The 17,496-nt window shown below is 42.2% G+C and overlaps 1 protein-coding gene across 3 annotated transcripts in view; it reads right to left on the bottom strand.

Moving 5' to 3' along the window:
* The window catches only part of MAP3K21 (mitogen-activated protein kinase kinase kinase 21), a 77,352-nt gene that overhangs the window by 43,948 nt on the left and 15,908 nt on the right, over positions 1-17,496 (bottom strand). For all 3 annotated transcript variants that reach the window (XM_057531313.1, XM_057531312.1, XM_007173762.2), the window contains exons 2-4: positions 15,246-15,426; positions 9,153-9,301; positions 8,155-8,330 (exon numbers count right to left, since the gene is read on the bottom strand). In XM_057531313.1, coding sequence (XP_057387296.1) covers positions 8,155-8,330; positions 9,153-9,301; positions 15,246-15,426 — 506 coding nt within the window. The remainder of the gene's footprint in view (positions 1-8,154; positions 8,331-9,152; positions 9,302-15,245; positions 15,427-17,496) is intronic.

Genomic DNA, 17,496 nt, shown 5'->3' with positions numbered 1-17,496 from the left:
GCACCCCATCCACAGGGGCGCACACAGGACACCTGGCCACAGCGTCAGGTGTGAAGAGCGTCAAGCCGTGGGCCCCAGGTCCCATAGGTCTGTGGCCCTTCTGGTTTTACGGCCCGAAAAGAGTCATCACACTTTATCATCTCTGGCCTGTACAATCACCTGACACATAAGATGTACATCAACACATAGCGACCAAATACCGATGTGAAAGTCCCATTTAAAATGAAAGCCAAGGGCTTCCCTGGTGGCGCAGTGGTTGAGATTCTTCCTGCCAATGCAGGGGACACGGGTTCGAGCCCTGGTCTGGGAAGATCCCACATGCCGCGGGGCAACTGGGCCCGTGAGCCATAATTACTGAGCCTGAGCTCTAGAGCCCGTGAGCCACAACTACTGAGCCTGCGCGTCTGGAGCCTGTGCTCCACAGCAAGAGAGGCCGTGACAGTGAGAGGCCTGCGCACCGCGATGAAGAGTGGCCCCCGCTCGCTGCAACTAGAGAAATCCCTCGCACAGAAACGAAGACCCAACACAGCCAAAAAGAAATTTAAAAAAATAAATAAATTAAATAAATAAATAAATTAAATAAAATGAAAGCCAAAAGGGAAAGCTTGACTAATTAAAGGATAGTTCTTCTTGTCACCAAAGACTGTGGCGGTTCCGATGTCTTTCCTTAGGGTATTTAAGAATTTGCTTAGGGAATTAACACACCGTGGTGGAGAGGTTAAGGGGAAAAACAAAGCGAACGTGGCAGGGGTCAGGTGGAGGCCCATCAGAAATGAACACGCAACATCGCTAAAATGATAATAAGCCACTGGAAAATACAGTCAGTACACAGAGAACTTATCAGGATCCCATGGATGGATGGAAACTGTCACTTTATGCACAGATATCATGAATTAGCTAACAAAAGTGTCCCTCTGTCGTGATACTGACTGATTAAAATGTAACTTCCTCTCAGTTTTGGTTTTAGAATGACTGAACTTGTAAGAAACAGAAAATCTATGAAGAATACATTTATTCCTATTAGAGAAAATTTATTCAGTAGTAAAACTGAGAACTCTATTGTTCTTAATCTACATCTGCATTCTTATTCTATTTCTGTAAAGTGTTCCATCCTTTACCGGAGACATAAATATTCCTTTCCGTGCTGACCTGCTTTCTCTTCCAGACTAGCCTGCCATAAATCAAGCACTCCCATAGAAAGCAAGGCATCTGCAAACTTTTGGTTCCACTGCTCCAGACAAACTTAATCTTAGGATATCCTAATGCCAAAAACTTTGTGAGAAGCTCCGCCTTCTCAGGTGCAGCTTTGGGCTGTGAGCTTTGAGAGCTATGAGTATGGTGTGAACATGTCACACTTTATACAAGCAGGCCGCTTTCCAGAGGCCACCTCAAAAGTACTGATGTGTGAAGAAACAGTGCAAGACAGAGGCTCATGGAAGGAACGAGAGCTGGGCCATGGGACTGGAGTCATAAAGGAAAATAAACGCGGAGGGCCATCCTCCCACAGACAAATATGATAATATCAAGAAGAAAAGGAGAGCCCTAAAAATAAAGGTTCTTTATTCAGACCAAAGCAATTCTGAACTTACAGTAATTCTACCAAAGTGGACCGAAATTCACCTCTGAAACATTCTTTATTTTTTCTAAACAAACTTCATAAAATGGCAGGAGAAATGATTTTCTTAAGACCAACTGATATTCAAATTACTTCTGCTAATAAATATCAGCTGATTTTTATAGAGGAGAACAGTATTTCTTCATTACATTGTGCCAGATATAAATGACTATTTATTACTTGAAAAGAAAATGTTACCTGTTAAAAAAAATTCTGGAATCCATTATTTAACTGGTGGCTTTCTTCAACCAGTTTGTCCAAATTGGAGATTTTACTGTAGTGTATTTGGGGACAGAGGCTCATTTCCAGTCAGCTTCTAATTTCTAACTCATTACCGTCTGCCCTTTTGTTAAGATATTACTTTTCAGTCGTGGAGATAACAATCCAATTAGCTATTGTGAAATGAAATGGCATGAGGAAGAGATAAAGGCAGTAAATTCACTTAGGCTTTTTGTGTTACTGCTACAGCAATTGCATAAGAAACCATTTTAAATTCCAGGTCCCAAACCAAAATGTGAATCCCCTTGCAATGACTTTATAAATTAAAAAAAAAAAAAAAAATCACTCGCCTAAGACTTCATAAGAGAAAAAAATATCATCAGAGAGAAAGCAGCCAAAGTACTCTTCTTTCTGAATGAATTTTAAAACATTCAAAAGTGTGTTAAAAAAAAAAAAAAAGTCTGGGGTATTAGAAGCCCTTTGGATACTTTGAAATTATGAAGCACACAAAAACATTCTTTTGGTCACTGAGATCACTCCTCAAGTACTACGTGTTTAATTGCTCGGCACAGGCCATTTAATAATGGAAAATCCGAATTCCTGGCAGTAGGTGTTAATCATTAACAGTGACAGGCCTTCATACAGTGGTTCAAAGACAGGTGCACGCACCCAATGCACAGAGACAGACACACAGAGATAAGAAGCCAGGAATCTGGGGAGGAACCGGTATCTATGGCGGCTACAGTTTACTGAATAACACAGAGCACGGTCAAGTCACTGACCGTTAATTCCAAGCTGGACGCCGCCTACCTTCAGCAATCAGTGAACAAGAAAGGGAGATAGAGCACGTCTACTGTGCTTCTGACTCCATCAAAAAAGATGCAATTAGAAACCTTGGGAGGGAAAAAAAAGGACTATATATTCTTTCATTGTAAATCAAAGGCTCACAGGATACCATAAATGCTGTACTTCAAAAAGCACTGCACAGAAATCACGTAAAAAGAAAAAGTAAAGGTACCACTAGAGAGAAAGTGAATCCAAAGAACAACAAAGAAACTACTTCTAAGACTTCAAAATGGAGAAAGAGGAGACATCCATTCTTGAAGCATGCTTTTTTTGATTTTTACACCACATATGGTAAGAATTAACTCACTGAATGTGCCTCTATCCTACAGTTTCATAAATAATTATCAAGAATTAAAAATAAGAGTTTAAAATAATAATAGTTATTAATAACATTGCTTCCACACTTAAAATTCTGTGATTTCAACTTTTATCCTTCCTCCAAGTCCTCTCTCATTCCCAAATGTTTTTACTTCTGTTATTAAACATCTAATTTTAGAATTCCTGAAAACCATTTGGGGAGGTGTTTCAAAACAAAACAAAACAAAAACCAGACTCTTTCCTCTGTCATTTTAAGTCAACAAAATGTATTAAAGTATCTAAAAAACATATGAATAATATCACTGATAGTAATCCTTCAAAGAACTGCAGGATTTAAAAAGAAACGCGCTCAGTCCTTTTCCAGTAGGACTACAGCTCAGAGCCCCGTTTCCCAAACGCCCGGGGCCGGGGATGGGGAGGGCGGTGCTGCTGGGAGGCTGCCCGGCTTCCAGCAAAGCCACCGCTTCCTCTGCTGTCAGGCTAGGACCGTTAGTGCCTGTGAAGCAGCACGCAGGCTCTGAGCCCCGGGGGGGCCTCACTCGTGCAAGCCCACACCACCCCGAGGCACCGAGACAGCATCTCTGTGACACGTCACGGTGGGAGGCACTGGCAGAATGGTCTTGGTCAGCAAGTGGCAGACCCCAAGCCCAACGAGATGGCCTGGCTGGAGCCCTCGGTCTGAACCACTTCTCTAGACTGCTGGAGAGTCTGGCATTCCGCTGAAGACGTAATATAACGGGGGGGCAGGGCCGGCCACAGGTTTGTAGACGTCCATACAGTCACCCCTGCGGTCTGCCTGAATTCCTGGAGGGCAGGGAGCAGAACAGCCGCAGCTGAGTCCACTGCGCTGTGGACCACCGGCTCAGCTCCGAGTGCTGGCAAGTTGTTGACTCCGAGACCAGATAGATCTTCATCCCTGGAGCATTCAGCCGAGAGGTCCCCCCTACTTCTGGTTGCTCTGAAAACCCCCTGAAACACAGTTCCTCCCTCCCCTGCTGGAAGGTCCTGCCAGCACCGAGGACAGCCCTGCGCTCCCCGCCCCTTTCTGTGTTCACTTCTCTTCTCTGTCGGCTCAGATGTGCAGTCTCCTCCCCCGCCTTCCTGGCCGGCCGTCCACCTGGGGAAGCTCTTTAAAACACGGTGCCTATACTCAAACGGGATGCTCAGGATATGATCTGAACAGACTCAAACGGGACTGACTATTTCTTATTATATGAGCTCTACGTACTTATCAATGGGGTCAGGGTGTAAGGTTGCATTTGCCAGTTTTGAATTTTTAAACCCACAAAATACTGAAAAAATCTAAGGAAGAGAGTGAATTACCTATAAGTCTGCTATTTGAAAAATATGGCTTACCAGAAAAAAGAAAGAAAAAAAAGGATTTTAGCAGCTCACAGATTTCTCCCTAACCTTTATTTTTAATTTTAATAAGTTAAAATTATGAAATACTTAAACTATACTACGATTAGAGAGAATAGCAAATACCCATGCACTTACTAGCAATATCTAACAGATGCAAAATTTTTACCATATCTGCTTCGGGTCTGTTAAAGTCCTAGGTGCATCGTATCTAATCCTATCCCCTCCTCTTCAGAGCCGCTATCCTTAAGTTGGTTTGTATGCTTCCCCTGTCTATACTTTCAGTCTTTTTGTACATTTGAATAGTATTATTGTTCTTTTTTTTAAGTACTTGATCCATCACTACCATTTTCTTTTTTTAAAAAATTAATTAACTTATTTATTTATTTACTTTGGCCACGTTGGGTCTTCGTTGCTGCGCACGAACTTTCTCTAGCTGTGGCGAGCATGGGCTACTCTTCGTTGTGGTGTGCGGGCTTCTCATTGCGGTGGCTTCTCTTGTTGCGGAGCACGGGCTCTAGGCGCACAGGCTTCAGTAGTTGTGGCACGTGGGCTTCAGCAGTTGTGGCTCGCGGGCTCTAGAGCGCAGGCTCAGTAGTCGTGTAGCACAGGCTAGTTGCTCTGCGGCATGTGGGATCTTCCCGGACAAGGGCTCAAACCCGTGTCCCCTGCGTTGGCAGGCGGATTCTTAACTGCTGTGCCACCAGGGAAGTCCCTGAATAGTACTGTTTTTATGTGGTTTTATAAATTTACACAATGTGATTATCCTTCTGCAACTGCTTTTTCTGCCCAGTATTATGCCTGAGACTTACTCATGTTGAAACATACAGCTGGAGTTTATTCATCTTAAGTACTGTACAGATTTCCACTATATGAATATACAATAGTTTAGGCACCTATTCCCCTATTAATGGATATTGGGGTTGTTTCCAGTTTTTCACTATTACAAACAATACTTAAGAGTGAATAACCTTAATTTCCTTGTGCAAACGTGTGGGAGTTTCTCAAGATATATAACCAGAAGTTAAACAGCTGAGTCGTCTGCCTCTTTTATAGCATAAGATTCAAAGAAGGATTCATGGCATTTATCCACTTTTAAATTCCCTTTTCACTTAAAAATATGACAATAAAATAATAATTGCTAATATCTCTTACCTATTAAAATACATATTAGGAACATGTTAAGAAACTTTACTTAGGTATGTATTGTATTTACTGAATGTCTGCCACGGGCCAAGTACTTTGTTCAGTGCTGTGGATGAACACGACCAAGAATGAAACAGTATAGCTCCTGAACTTAACTATCAGAAAAGGCAGACCAAGGACACAAAGACGCAGATAATAATAAAGTATGACTCAGTGTGCGCATGATAAGGGAGGTGCAGGACACTGTGACACGCTTTACGTGGTACAAGAGGATAAGGGAAGGGAGCTCTGGGATCCTGAGAATGAAGAAGCAGCAACTGTGAGGAGGGGATAAAAGCCAGGGCGGGGACGGAGGAAAGAATATACACAAAGGCCAAAAGTCAGGAGGGTGGCGTTAAGGGAACTTGAAGGAATTCAGTCTGGCTGGAGAAAAAGTGAGGTTAAATACGGAAGAGCAAGGAAGTTCACGAGGAAAAGGAATTGGCCACTGAAGTGAGGCGGGTCTGATTTGCGTTTTAGAAGGCTCACTGGTGGCAGTGAGGGGCTCAGTTAGGGGAGCGAGGCTGGATGCAAGGCCCTCGGGTAGGATGCTGCCGCAGTACTGCAGGTGATGAGTGGGGACAACAGGGCTCAGGGGAGTGAATTACCACTGAAGGTCTCTGTCACAGAGAAGACCACATCTTCAAGACCTTTGAGACTGGGTACCTAAGAGAACAGTAATCTCATCACTACACGAAGGAAGCAGAAGGAGGGAAGGCAGAGGGGGAGTGAGGAGAAGCCTCTGACTTCAGTGGCTGGTTGGAAAGTGTTGCCAAGATAGTACATCAAGCCCCTTTTTAAAACTTGTCAACAAGATCCAAATCCCTAGCCTGGCCGTCAAGGACCACGCGAGGATACACAGACTGCCATATCCATCTGCGTATCCCAGCGCTCTAACACGCTTCCCAGCACACAGCAGACATTTAATATGTTTGCTGGAAGGAAATTCTAACATTGAAACTCAGAAAACTTTCCCCCAAGACAAGCTCTTAAACTGTATTTTTTTCCCAGTGAACAATTTGCCCTTTGGGGAGTACCTATGACATACCTTTTATTCATTCCCAATTCAGCCTGATAACAGTAGAAGTAAGCTGCTCACGGATAGAATTTGGGCATATGATATCTTGGCTTCATGCATAGAAGTATATACACTAGCTCAAGAAATGTTTATGCATATGTATTCAAACCACATCTTTTCATTCCCTCTTTTGCCCTTTCCTCTGCCCTTAGGTTGGCTATAGGCCTTCAGTATTACAGTCAATGTGAAAGTCTAGTGACATAAAGGAGAGCCATACTACGTAAGTCAAGGTAATTTAACATGGGAGAAGGACTCAGCTATGTCATAATCCCATGTTTCCATGACGTACACTGGAATAAGCAAATGGACTCTATTTAGCAAAGCGCTACTGCCTACTGAAAAAGAATTCTATTTTAGAATCACAAATATATGAGGTATAAAAATTCCTTCCTGGACAATTACATGGCTTTGTAAAGGTTATCAATAACCTGCAATGTTGTATTTTAGCCCAGACATTTGTTGCCAAGTACAAGAGAAGAATTTAACTTACTGAACGACTATATACCTCCGACAACCGGAATAAACCTTGGGTCATCAAAATGCTCAAGCATTACAAGACTATCTTTTAAGAAGTAAGTACTGCCTGATACTTACTTCCTATGCGTGAAGCATAGCACCAGGCCCTGAACTTGGGGACTGCAGTGACCGCTGACAGTCAGCTGTCACCAGGAACTCACTTTACAACTACCCGCCTTCCAATTAGGTGTGTTTCTGCTTCTCCTACCTCACACTTTGTATGTGGTTAATATATATGCAGCTTCAGCACGTTTAACATTCAGGTTTATTGTTTTTCTTCTTCTTAAAATACATAAACCAACCAGAGCTTCACTCATCATATTAAGAAATTCAAAAATTACACAACTTCCCAGCTTCTCCAACAAAGCAATGCCTTGGAGATAAAAGGGCGGGGGGGGGTGGGGAAGGAGGAGGGACTGGCATAAAAGAAGCTTTAAAAGACCTAACTAAAAACATGAAGCCCTCATTTAAATTCTGATTGGCACCAACCACCTGGAAGAAGACATCTTTGAGGCAAACTGTGACATTTGGGTATGGAGTATCACACGGTGTCAAGGAATTACTTATTTTTTTAAGATAATAATGGCAAGAAAGATATTTTTAAAATTCCTACCAGTTAGAGATGCATACTGAAGCATTTAAAGGTAAAATGACGAGAGTCTAGGTTTTAAGTTAAAATACTGCAGTTAAAAAAAATGATAATGGGAAAAAGAAATGAACAAAATGACAAAATACTGACAATTACTGAAGCTGGTAAATGCATACTAAAGGTTTAGTATGCCACTCTCTCTCCTTTTTAAAACATTTTTTTACGTTTGAAAATTCCTCTAATTAAAGCTTGTTTGTTTTCCAATTATATGCTTTGAGTACAGTTCTGTTTCGTTTTGTTTTGCCTGGAAGGAAAGAATCAACAAGTCTGAAAATATTTTAACTTAATGCTGACAGTGGTTCTTGACTCAAGATTTCCCACAATCTCCGTAAGTGTGAGCACATTATGCAATTAATATATATCACTCACCTTTTCCTTTGTTCTCAACTCATCAAACATTTGTTGAATTTCCAGCTTCCAGTCATCTTGCATGGAATGAAAAGATTCTTGAGGCATTTCAGTCATAACTGCCTTTTCAATTGCAGTCAATTCTTCAAGAATTAAGGCAAATGATGGACGAATATGAGGGTCCTGTTGCCAGCATTCTAAAATCAACAAGAACCACAGCAAGTCCATTTCTCAGCATAGTTCAGATTATCAGCCCAAGTTGACTGTGTCTGCTGAAGATTTTAAACATCAATTGATAATGATTTTGCAAATTTTATTTTATACAGTGTCCGTGTCAGCAGCCTGTGTAATAATTACTATTAGACGAGGCTCTTGTATTCTGCATCGTTTGACATTAGTATGTGGATGTGTGTTTTCTCCGCCTTACCATGTACCATGAACTCTGTCCGCCTAAGCTGCCCTGGCCACATGACTTACAGATACAGAGTTCTATAACTCAACCCAAGAAAACCAAAGTCTCTAAAATGTTACAGTCACAAGAGAGGTTCTAAGAAATAGTCTACTAAGTAAGGTAACTTGCTGCTTACAAAAAGAGTTACTTAACAATTTTTAAAAGATAAGATCAAAATAGATAAGGTCACGGCAAAACCATGCCAGTTAAGACTGTAAAACATTTTTGATCATTAGGTAGAATTAAAAACAGCACATGTGGAACCAATTCAATATTGTCGTTGAACTCTGCTAGTGTATTTGAGGAAAAGTTTATTACCATTCAACTGAATTTTGTATAAATGAGTCACTATTAAAGTGGATTGTTCTTCAGTTACTTAGTTCATCAAAACTTTACCTGACATCTTAGATCAAAGACATGGTTTCTGATTCTTAAAATAGTATAATCTACAATCGATTGAAAATTAGAATCACAGAAAATACCTCTTTGGTTAAAAAAATATACAGATACTCTAATGAGCAATTCCCCTCACCCCCACAGACACACAAGAACAGAGATGCCCAAATACCTTTCATGAGCTTGGCAAACGGCTCAGGGCAGGTGGAAGGAATGGGCAAAGTGAGCTTATTGACTGCCACCCCGTAGGCCACAGCAAGACCGTCAATGCCACGATAGGGGACCTCTCCCGTGAGCAGTTCCCACAGCACCACTCCGTAGCTGGAAAGCAGAGTTTTCATAAAGTTAAACGGGGTCTTTTCCTCATGACACAGTTGGTGGGAGAAACGTATCAGTGCCTTCATCCAGCTCCTAATGAGAATCTCCTCTTCCAACAAAGCCCATATGGACCCTTATCCCAACATGAGGGGCGGGTTCTTCCAGTTAACATTCCAAACACATGCAAATACACTCCTTCCCGAAATCGGTTATGCCTTCATTACAGGACCTGAAACTACTTAACGGATAGGAAAGCTTAGGAGCAGTACACGACTGAATTAAACAGGGTCCAGAAGCAGGACACACTTGAAGAGCAATGTGGTTGCTCTGACGTTTGTCTTTCCGTCTCATTTTTTCCACACCTATTGAGGATCTTCAGGACACTGAAGATTCCAGCCCCATATGACTCACCACAGGACTGAAGTCGAATCATGCTAACTACTTTTTTTTTTTTTAAGATTTTTTGATGTGGACCATTTTTAAAGTCCTTATTGAGTTTGTTACAGTATTGCTTCTGTTTTATGTTTTGGTTTTTTGGCCTCGAGGCATGTGGGAATCTTAGCTCCGCGACCAGGGATCGAACCTGCACCCCCTGCATTGGAAGGCCAAGTCTTAACCACCTGACCGCCAGGGAAGTCCCCCGCTAACTGTTTTAAAATAGGTTTTTGAAATTGTTTCTTTCTGCCTCTCCCTTTATATTTAGGAGGTGTGTTACTAATGTTTCCACCTAATGCCTAATAGTAACGGACAAAGAAATCCTGTGGGTTTTCCTGAGCCTGCTGGGAGAACATAACAGGTCTTCTTTGTAATGGAGGAAGGTGAAGTGAAAGGAGAATAAACAAAGAACAACTGCAGCTGCCATGCTCTCCAAAGCATCAGCAGATGTGATGCAGGTTCACTGCTGCTTCAGTTTAAGGGCAAATGCAATTACATACAAGAACGAGAAAACACACAGTAGAAGGATCTCTAAGTGAACTTATAAAATGAAGCTAAAGGACCAAATTTCAGTATACACCTATACTAGAGCCTCTCAGACACCCCAGTTCAAGGCAGTACAGAGGAGCACAGAAATAAGCCTTGTACATCATATACATTTATTCCCTTCTACAAAACCAGTCAGAACCTTAGCTTTCCTTTATCTTCTTCAAAACACAAAGTGCACTCAAATTATCTTTTGACGTAAAGCATCAGTCACTCCTGACACTCACTTGACTTTAAATTAAAACACATAAGCATATAAGGAACAGTCATATTTACTTTACTTTTAAGTTCTATTAACATAACTAGTATGGGCCTATTTACTTTTCTGATCTTTTAAAACTTCATTCGCTTTAAGTTAAAAAAAGTTTGAAATTTAAAGAAGTAACTTAATTCTCATTTCTTCTGTTTGCTGCTTATCCATAATATCTGAGCATAGTTTTAAAGACAGCAGACAGAAGGCAGTAAGATATGCCTAAGGAAAAGTTAAACAGCTCAGAATAACACCAAAAAAACAAAAAAACCCACATCATTTAAATTTGCTTTGGAACTGATTTGAGTCTCATCTGATTATCTCCCGATCTTAAGAGATGTGGGGATTCACAGCATCACAAATATAATAAGCCCTCCATGAAGAAGACCTGGCCTGCAACGAGCGCCTCTGGAGCCCAGGTGGTCATCCTGGCCATGATCACTTCATTTTCAGACCTCTCCACTAGTGCCTAATGGACGCTACACTATATACTGAAAGCATTCAGAAAAGGAAGGCAGAAACAACAGAACGTGCCCTGAATTCAAAGGGGCCTCAGGGATCCTTCCCACTGACGTTCCACGGCCCTAAGCAGGGGCGTTTCCATCCTGAGGCCCCTGAGCCTGGGGCTTCCTCTCCAGCAGGGGGCGTAGCAGGGCATCACTGAAAGACAACTGGACCTAGAGGCAGCACACCTGAGGCTGAGCTGTGGGACCACCACTACCTGTTGCCTATGTCTCCATTCACACGGCCTTGAAGCTGATCTTGAATCATTGATAAAGTATCAGTGACATTTCCTCTGCCATCTCAAAGCACTGTTTTATGTTTTGTTAAAAAAGGAATACATAATGCAGTACCTGTAAATTATATAATGCTATAACTATTAGCAATTAAGGTGCAACCAGGATTTTTCAAAGGCTATCCGCTTAGTTTCTTGAAAATTATCTATGTCATGGTGCATTAGCGAGACACATTCTTAATTTCAAGAGTAAGTAAACTGAACTCATAGATCAATCAACAAAAATCATCTCAGTGCAGGGGACCAAAAAATGATTAGAATAACTGAAAATTGAATAAATTCAAAGAAGCTTCCTTGCTATTCTCATTAGCAAATAACAAAATTAAAACCAACAATAATAACATAACTTTGCCTCTTGGAAGTTTCAGAGAATGGATAATTCAGGATAGGTCATTTTTCCAGAGAGAGGTATTCTGGTAAAAACCAATGTGAAAAAAAGGGAGCTATTCCGATGGGACAATTTTTAAAGTGTAATGCATATTTTTCTGCTCTCTGAAACTGGGTGGGATATAGTATAAAAAGCCCTCTCCTGGGGACTTCCCTGGTGGTGCAGTGTTTAAGAATCCGCCTGCCAATGCAGGGGACACGGGTTCGAGCCCTGGTCCGGGAAGATCCCACATGCCACGGAGCGACTAAGCCCGTGCTCCACGACTACTGAGCCTGAGCTTTAGAGCCCGTAAGCCACAGCTACTGAGCCCGCATGCCACAACTACTGAAGCCTGCGCGCCTAGAGCCCACGAGCCACAACTACTGAAGCCCGTGTGCCTAGGGCCCGTGCTCCGCAACTGCAATGAGAAGCCCGCGCACCGCAACGAAGAGTAGCCCCTGCTCGCCGCAACTAGAGAAAGCCCGCGCACAGCAACGAAGACCCAATGCAGCCAAAAATAAATAAATAAATTTATTAAAAAAAAAAAAAAAAGCCCTCTTCTGAGAATACAAGTAGCCTAATGATTAAGGGCTGTGGTAGCAGGAAAACGGCTCTTAGGCCAGGGACCAGAGTCTGCTACTCACTAGTTTTACAACCGAGGAAATTTCTAAACCTCTCGGTGCCTTGGGTACGTACTCTGTGAAACTGGGGTAATCACGGGAGACACAGTTAAAGTTCAATGACAGCATCTGTCAAAGTTACCTCGTAGGGTAGTAACTGGTATGGAGGAAGTGGGGCGAGAGAGGATGATCACCGAATACACCAGTATATATAGCAGCCCACAGCACCACAGACCAGGGCCATGCTTCCTGAATGCAATTATTTCTATGGCAATATTATGAAGGAGGTTCTAAAGCAAAGGCATGTGCAGTTCAGAGGGACAGCCTTCCCTGCCTTCTGCATCCTGACGTCTAGGACTCTGCTGTGCTTTAATATATCCATGCGTTCTGGAGATGTGTGTGGACGTCTGGCTCCACAACCAGGTGGTTCTGGAGGCCAGTAGATTCCAGTCCTTTTCATAGCGTTTCATGCTTTCGTTTGCTCCTGCCGCCCACTCTGTTCTCAGCTGCCTTTTTTTGTTTTTACCAGCTTAGCACCCCTCTCCCCTCTTCTGCTTAGATGCTTCTACTGAAAATCAGATAACCGAGCTCATATAATCGAAAAATAGAAATGAACAGACTTTGAGGGAAAACCTCTCCATGAGTGTTTGGACGCCAAGACCCATATTTTGGCTGATTTTAGAAATCTTTTTTTTCTTACTTTTGATTCTACGTTTACAGTAGGTGAGGTCGCTCTAAAGCATTGATATAGATTGTACAGCGTTTGTATAGCTTATAATTACATAGTTTATTTTAAAAGGCACACATAGTAAAATGGTTACAGTCTTAAGTAATTATTCCGAATGTAAAATTGATTTATATTCTATTAGTCTTCAGAGTCTTGAAGTATAATTTCTTAAAATAATCACCTATTTCGCTTAAGTATTTTGGCATTACATGGTTAGAAAATTATTGTGATTAAGTCAAGGAAAACACATCTAATATTTTATAAAGACACATGTGCTCAGTCTCCACCAGCAGAGTATAAGTCATTAAGTAAGGGGTGAGGCTCAAGCTTCTGTTTTTCAAAACAGCCCTAAGACACTATAGAACGCCTGGCACAGGTGATAAATTTCTTAACAGTCATAAGTAGAACAATTAAATTAGAAGCCTGTATTTATACACTGCTGGTGGGAATGAGAACTGGTGGAAAACAGTCTGGCAGTTCCTCAAATGATTAACCATATAATTACCACGCGGCCCAGCAATTTCACTCCCAGGTAGAAACCCAACGGAAATGAAAACTCATGTCCTCACAAAAACTTCTTCATAAATGTTCAGAGCAGCATTATTCAGAATTAGCCAAAAAGTGGAAACAACCCACATGCCATCGACTGATAAACGAATAAGCAAAATGTGGTATTATCCACCCAATGGAATATTATTCCACAATAAATAAGAATGAAATTCTGATACATTCTATGACATGAACCTTGAAAATATGCTAATTGAAAAGCCAGTCGCAGAGGACCGCATATTATTTGATTCCATTTATATGAAATGTCCAGAATAAGCAAATCTAAAGATACAAAATGTAGATTAGTGATTGCCTTGGCTGGGAGGGATGGAGTGTTGGGGTGATGGCTGAGGGGTATAGGGTTTCTTCTTTGGATTATGAAAATGTTTTAAACTGACTGTGCTGATGAAGGTAAAAGCCATGGAACTGTAGAGTTTAAATGGGTGAACTGTACGATGTGTGAATTGTATCTCAATAAAGCCGTTAAACAACAAAAGAAAAATCCTGGAATTTTAATACTAGTCACACAGCATTTTATGAGCATTAAATGAAGGCAAGTAAGCTCCTGGTGCATTGTAACTATAAACAGAGTGACTTTTCTCTGTTGTTCTCGTATGGATGGTGTCTTTACCCCCTAATGAGACACAGCCGAATGGAAAATCCAGCTAACCTGGGATTCCATTTTAGTTCAGCTCTCCATCCTCAAACCAGAAGCTTTAATCTTTAGATAATGCAATCCATAAAATGAAGGAGGTGATCTAAATTTTTTTCTCAAACCCCTTCCATGCTAATATTCTGTCTGTGAGTCATGAGGAATCAAAATTTTTGTTTAAAGTGAAATTTACGTTTATTTACCAACAGGCCTTACAAAACGGCATTACTGTTTGCTCAAGTTATAACCAGTTTTAATAAAACCTCAGATTTAACAAGTTTCTCTTATCAAATGGAAGTCATAGGACAATCAAAATCTCAAGTTACCCATTCTGTTGTGATTACAACAATCTTGATCAAAACCACAAAACCTTCTTCAAAAAGGCCCATACAGATCTTCCTCAGCTTACAATGCGGTTACGTCTGGATAAATCCTTCGTAAGTTGAAAATATCATAAGCTGAAAATGCATTTAATGCACCTAAACTACTGAAGCTTAGCCTGGTCTTTCTTAAAAGTGCTCAGAACACTTATATTAGCCTACAGTTGGGCAAAATCATCTAACACAAAGCCTATTTTATAATAAAGTGTTGAATATCTCATGGAATTGATTGCATACGATACCAAAAGTGAACAACAGAATGGCTGTCTGGGTCCAAAATGCTTGTAAGCGTATCAGTTGTTTCCCCTCGTGATGGCGGGCCTCACCGGGAGCTACAGCTCACTGCCTCTGCCCAGCCTCACAAGAGAGGACTGGACCACGTGTCACTAGCCTGGGAAAGATCCCAATGCCAAATCCCAAATACGGTTTCTAGAGAGTGCATATTGCTTTTGTGCCACTGTAACATAAAAAAAAACCTGTTAAGTCAAACTGCTGCAAACTGGGGACCATCCGTACCTACTGGTTATGCTCAGAATTACTGAATATTTGGGGACTCATTTAAAGGAGGTGTAGCAACCAGTTTCTGCAGACACCTGCAAAAACAAGATGCGTGGTGCTTACTCACCTCCAGATGTCGCTTCCCTTGGAGAACAAAGAGGACTTGATGACTTCCGGGGCCATCCAGGCATAGGTGCCTGCTGCGCTCATCCTGGTGGTCCTGTGCCACTCTCTCGCTAACCCAAAGTCTGTAATCTTCAACGTCTTATTGCAGACGTCATCATGCTCTATCTTCTCCAGTAGCAATACTAGAGAAGAAAATCAAAGGTGGAGTACTTTCATATTTTTATAATTTTTCAGTTACAATGTTTCTTTGGCTTTTAAAACACAATCTTCACTGCAGTTGGCAGAGTACTGAGAATGAACCTGCATTTTACCATTTTATCTTACTTACAACTTGTTTTTCATAACCTTTAGTGGGTCGTTTGTGCCTAAAGTTACAAGTTTAAAAAACATCCACAGACACAGTACAGCTTTAGCACTCTTTATGAGAAAGTAAATGATTTCTAGGGGCAAGAAACATTTACTGAGATATCACAGGTAGAATCAGAAGTCTGTGAAAGTTTACCTGATGGGAAGAAAATATTTACATTGTTTTTCTTCCAAGAAATTAGGTCCTGATCTAAATGCAGAGTCTTTTCTACCGAATGTTTCGGAGAATACTGCAAATAGACGGCATATTACCATAAATCATTATTATTGAAGATTATCTTACGTTAAATTTGCAAGGTGCTTATAGATATGTTAGCTCATGAAGATATTTTATGAGATATGATTGCTTTACCAAAGATTGAAATACAGCAAAAAGTAAAAACTTCAGAGAAACATTATCCAGTTGCTGGTTTCCCCAGCCCCCAGCCTCCTGACAAAGTACAGAATGCACAAGAGCAGCTTTCAGGAACCGAGCTGATGCCAGGACTGCCCTGAACTCTCTGTGCAGCCGGAGCTAAAACAACCGAGCTTCCCATCACTGCCCACCTGCCCCGCCCTTCCCGGTGCCTTGGTTTCCTCTCTCCCCTGGTTGACTTCTCTGCCTATAACCAAGCAGAAATGTCTCCCCGGTTTTCCACGAGGCTCTAATGCAGCTCCATATCCACGGTACTCCTTCCCATTTGCTACAAAAGGAATGGTTTAAACCTACTGTTTTTTCTAACTTATCTCCTCACTCCTTCCTTAAAACCCAGCCTTCCAACCTGCAGCCCAGTTGTTCTAGTTCAACCGAATGCCCCGCAGATGGCCCGTCTCCACTTCCCTGCCACCACGTGACTTCTGGCTTCACTGTCCCAAACCTGAATTACAATCGTTCTCACTGGAGTGGGTGCTGCCCCTCTCTCCTCTCTCACCCACACGCCACCCCAAGCAGATTCATCTTCCTATAGTGTCGTGGCATCCTTTTATTTTTTTAAACCTCTCATGAATAAACTACCGATACATGTCACAACAGGGATGAATCTGAACACCATTCCGCTAAGAGAAAGAAGCCACACATGAAAGGTTATGTACTATGATCCCGTATGACATCCTGGAAGAGGGACAGAAATCAGACCAGCGGTTTCTGGAGGCTGAGGGGAAAGGTCTGACGGCAGCGCTACACGGGAGAGTTCTTCCGGGTGATGCAAATTCTCTCTTGGTGGTGGTGGTTACGGGATTATATACATTTGTCAAAGCTCATCAAACTGAACGCCCTCAGGGGGTGAATTTTTATATAAATTATACCTCAATAAACCTGCATTAAAAAAAAACAATTCCGGGCTTCCCTAGTGGCGCAGTAGTTGAGAATCTGCCTGCCAATGCAGGGGACGTGGGTTCGAGCCCTGGTCTGGGAGGATCCCACGCGCCGCGGAGCAACTGGGCCCGTGAGCCACAGCTACTGAGCCTGCGCGTCTGGAGCCTGTGCTCCGCAACAAGAGAGGCCGCGACAGTGAGAGGCCCGCGCACCGCGATGAAGAGTGGCCCCCGCTCGCCGCAACCGGAGAAAGCCCTCGCACAGAAACGAAGACCCAACACAGCCAAAGATAAATAAATAAATTTATTAAAAAAAAAAAAATTCCATGGTTCCCCATAACTCAGGGAGAAGGTCCACACTCCAAAACCTGGGCAATCACAGCCCCTAGATTCGCACAGCAACCTACACTTCAAACTACGCCCCGTGCCTCTACGCGCGAGCTTGCTCTGCTCAAGGCAGGCCGGCTGCTCATCCAGCCCAGATGATTCCTGCTCAGCGACACCTTCCAAATACGCGCAAGCCGGGGACCATCACCTCCTCCACACTCCCGTGAGCTCCGTGTTCCTGCAACAGTCCTACGAGGCACCGGGTA

This window comes from Balaenoptera acutorostrata, chromosome 16 (genome assembly GCF_949987535.1).
Source record: "Balaenoptera acutorostrata chromosome 16, mBalAcu1.1, whole genome shotgun sequence".
Classification (NCBI taxonomy): Eukaryota; Metazoa; Chordata; class Mammalia; order Artiodactyla; family Balaenopteridae; genus Balaenoptera; species Balaenoptera acutorostrata.
Note: the sequence above shows the minus strand (reverse complement) of the source record. Positions and strands in the feature narration are given on the sequence as shown.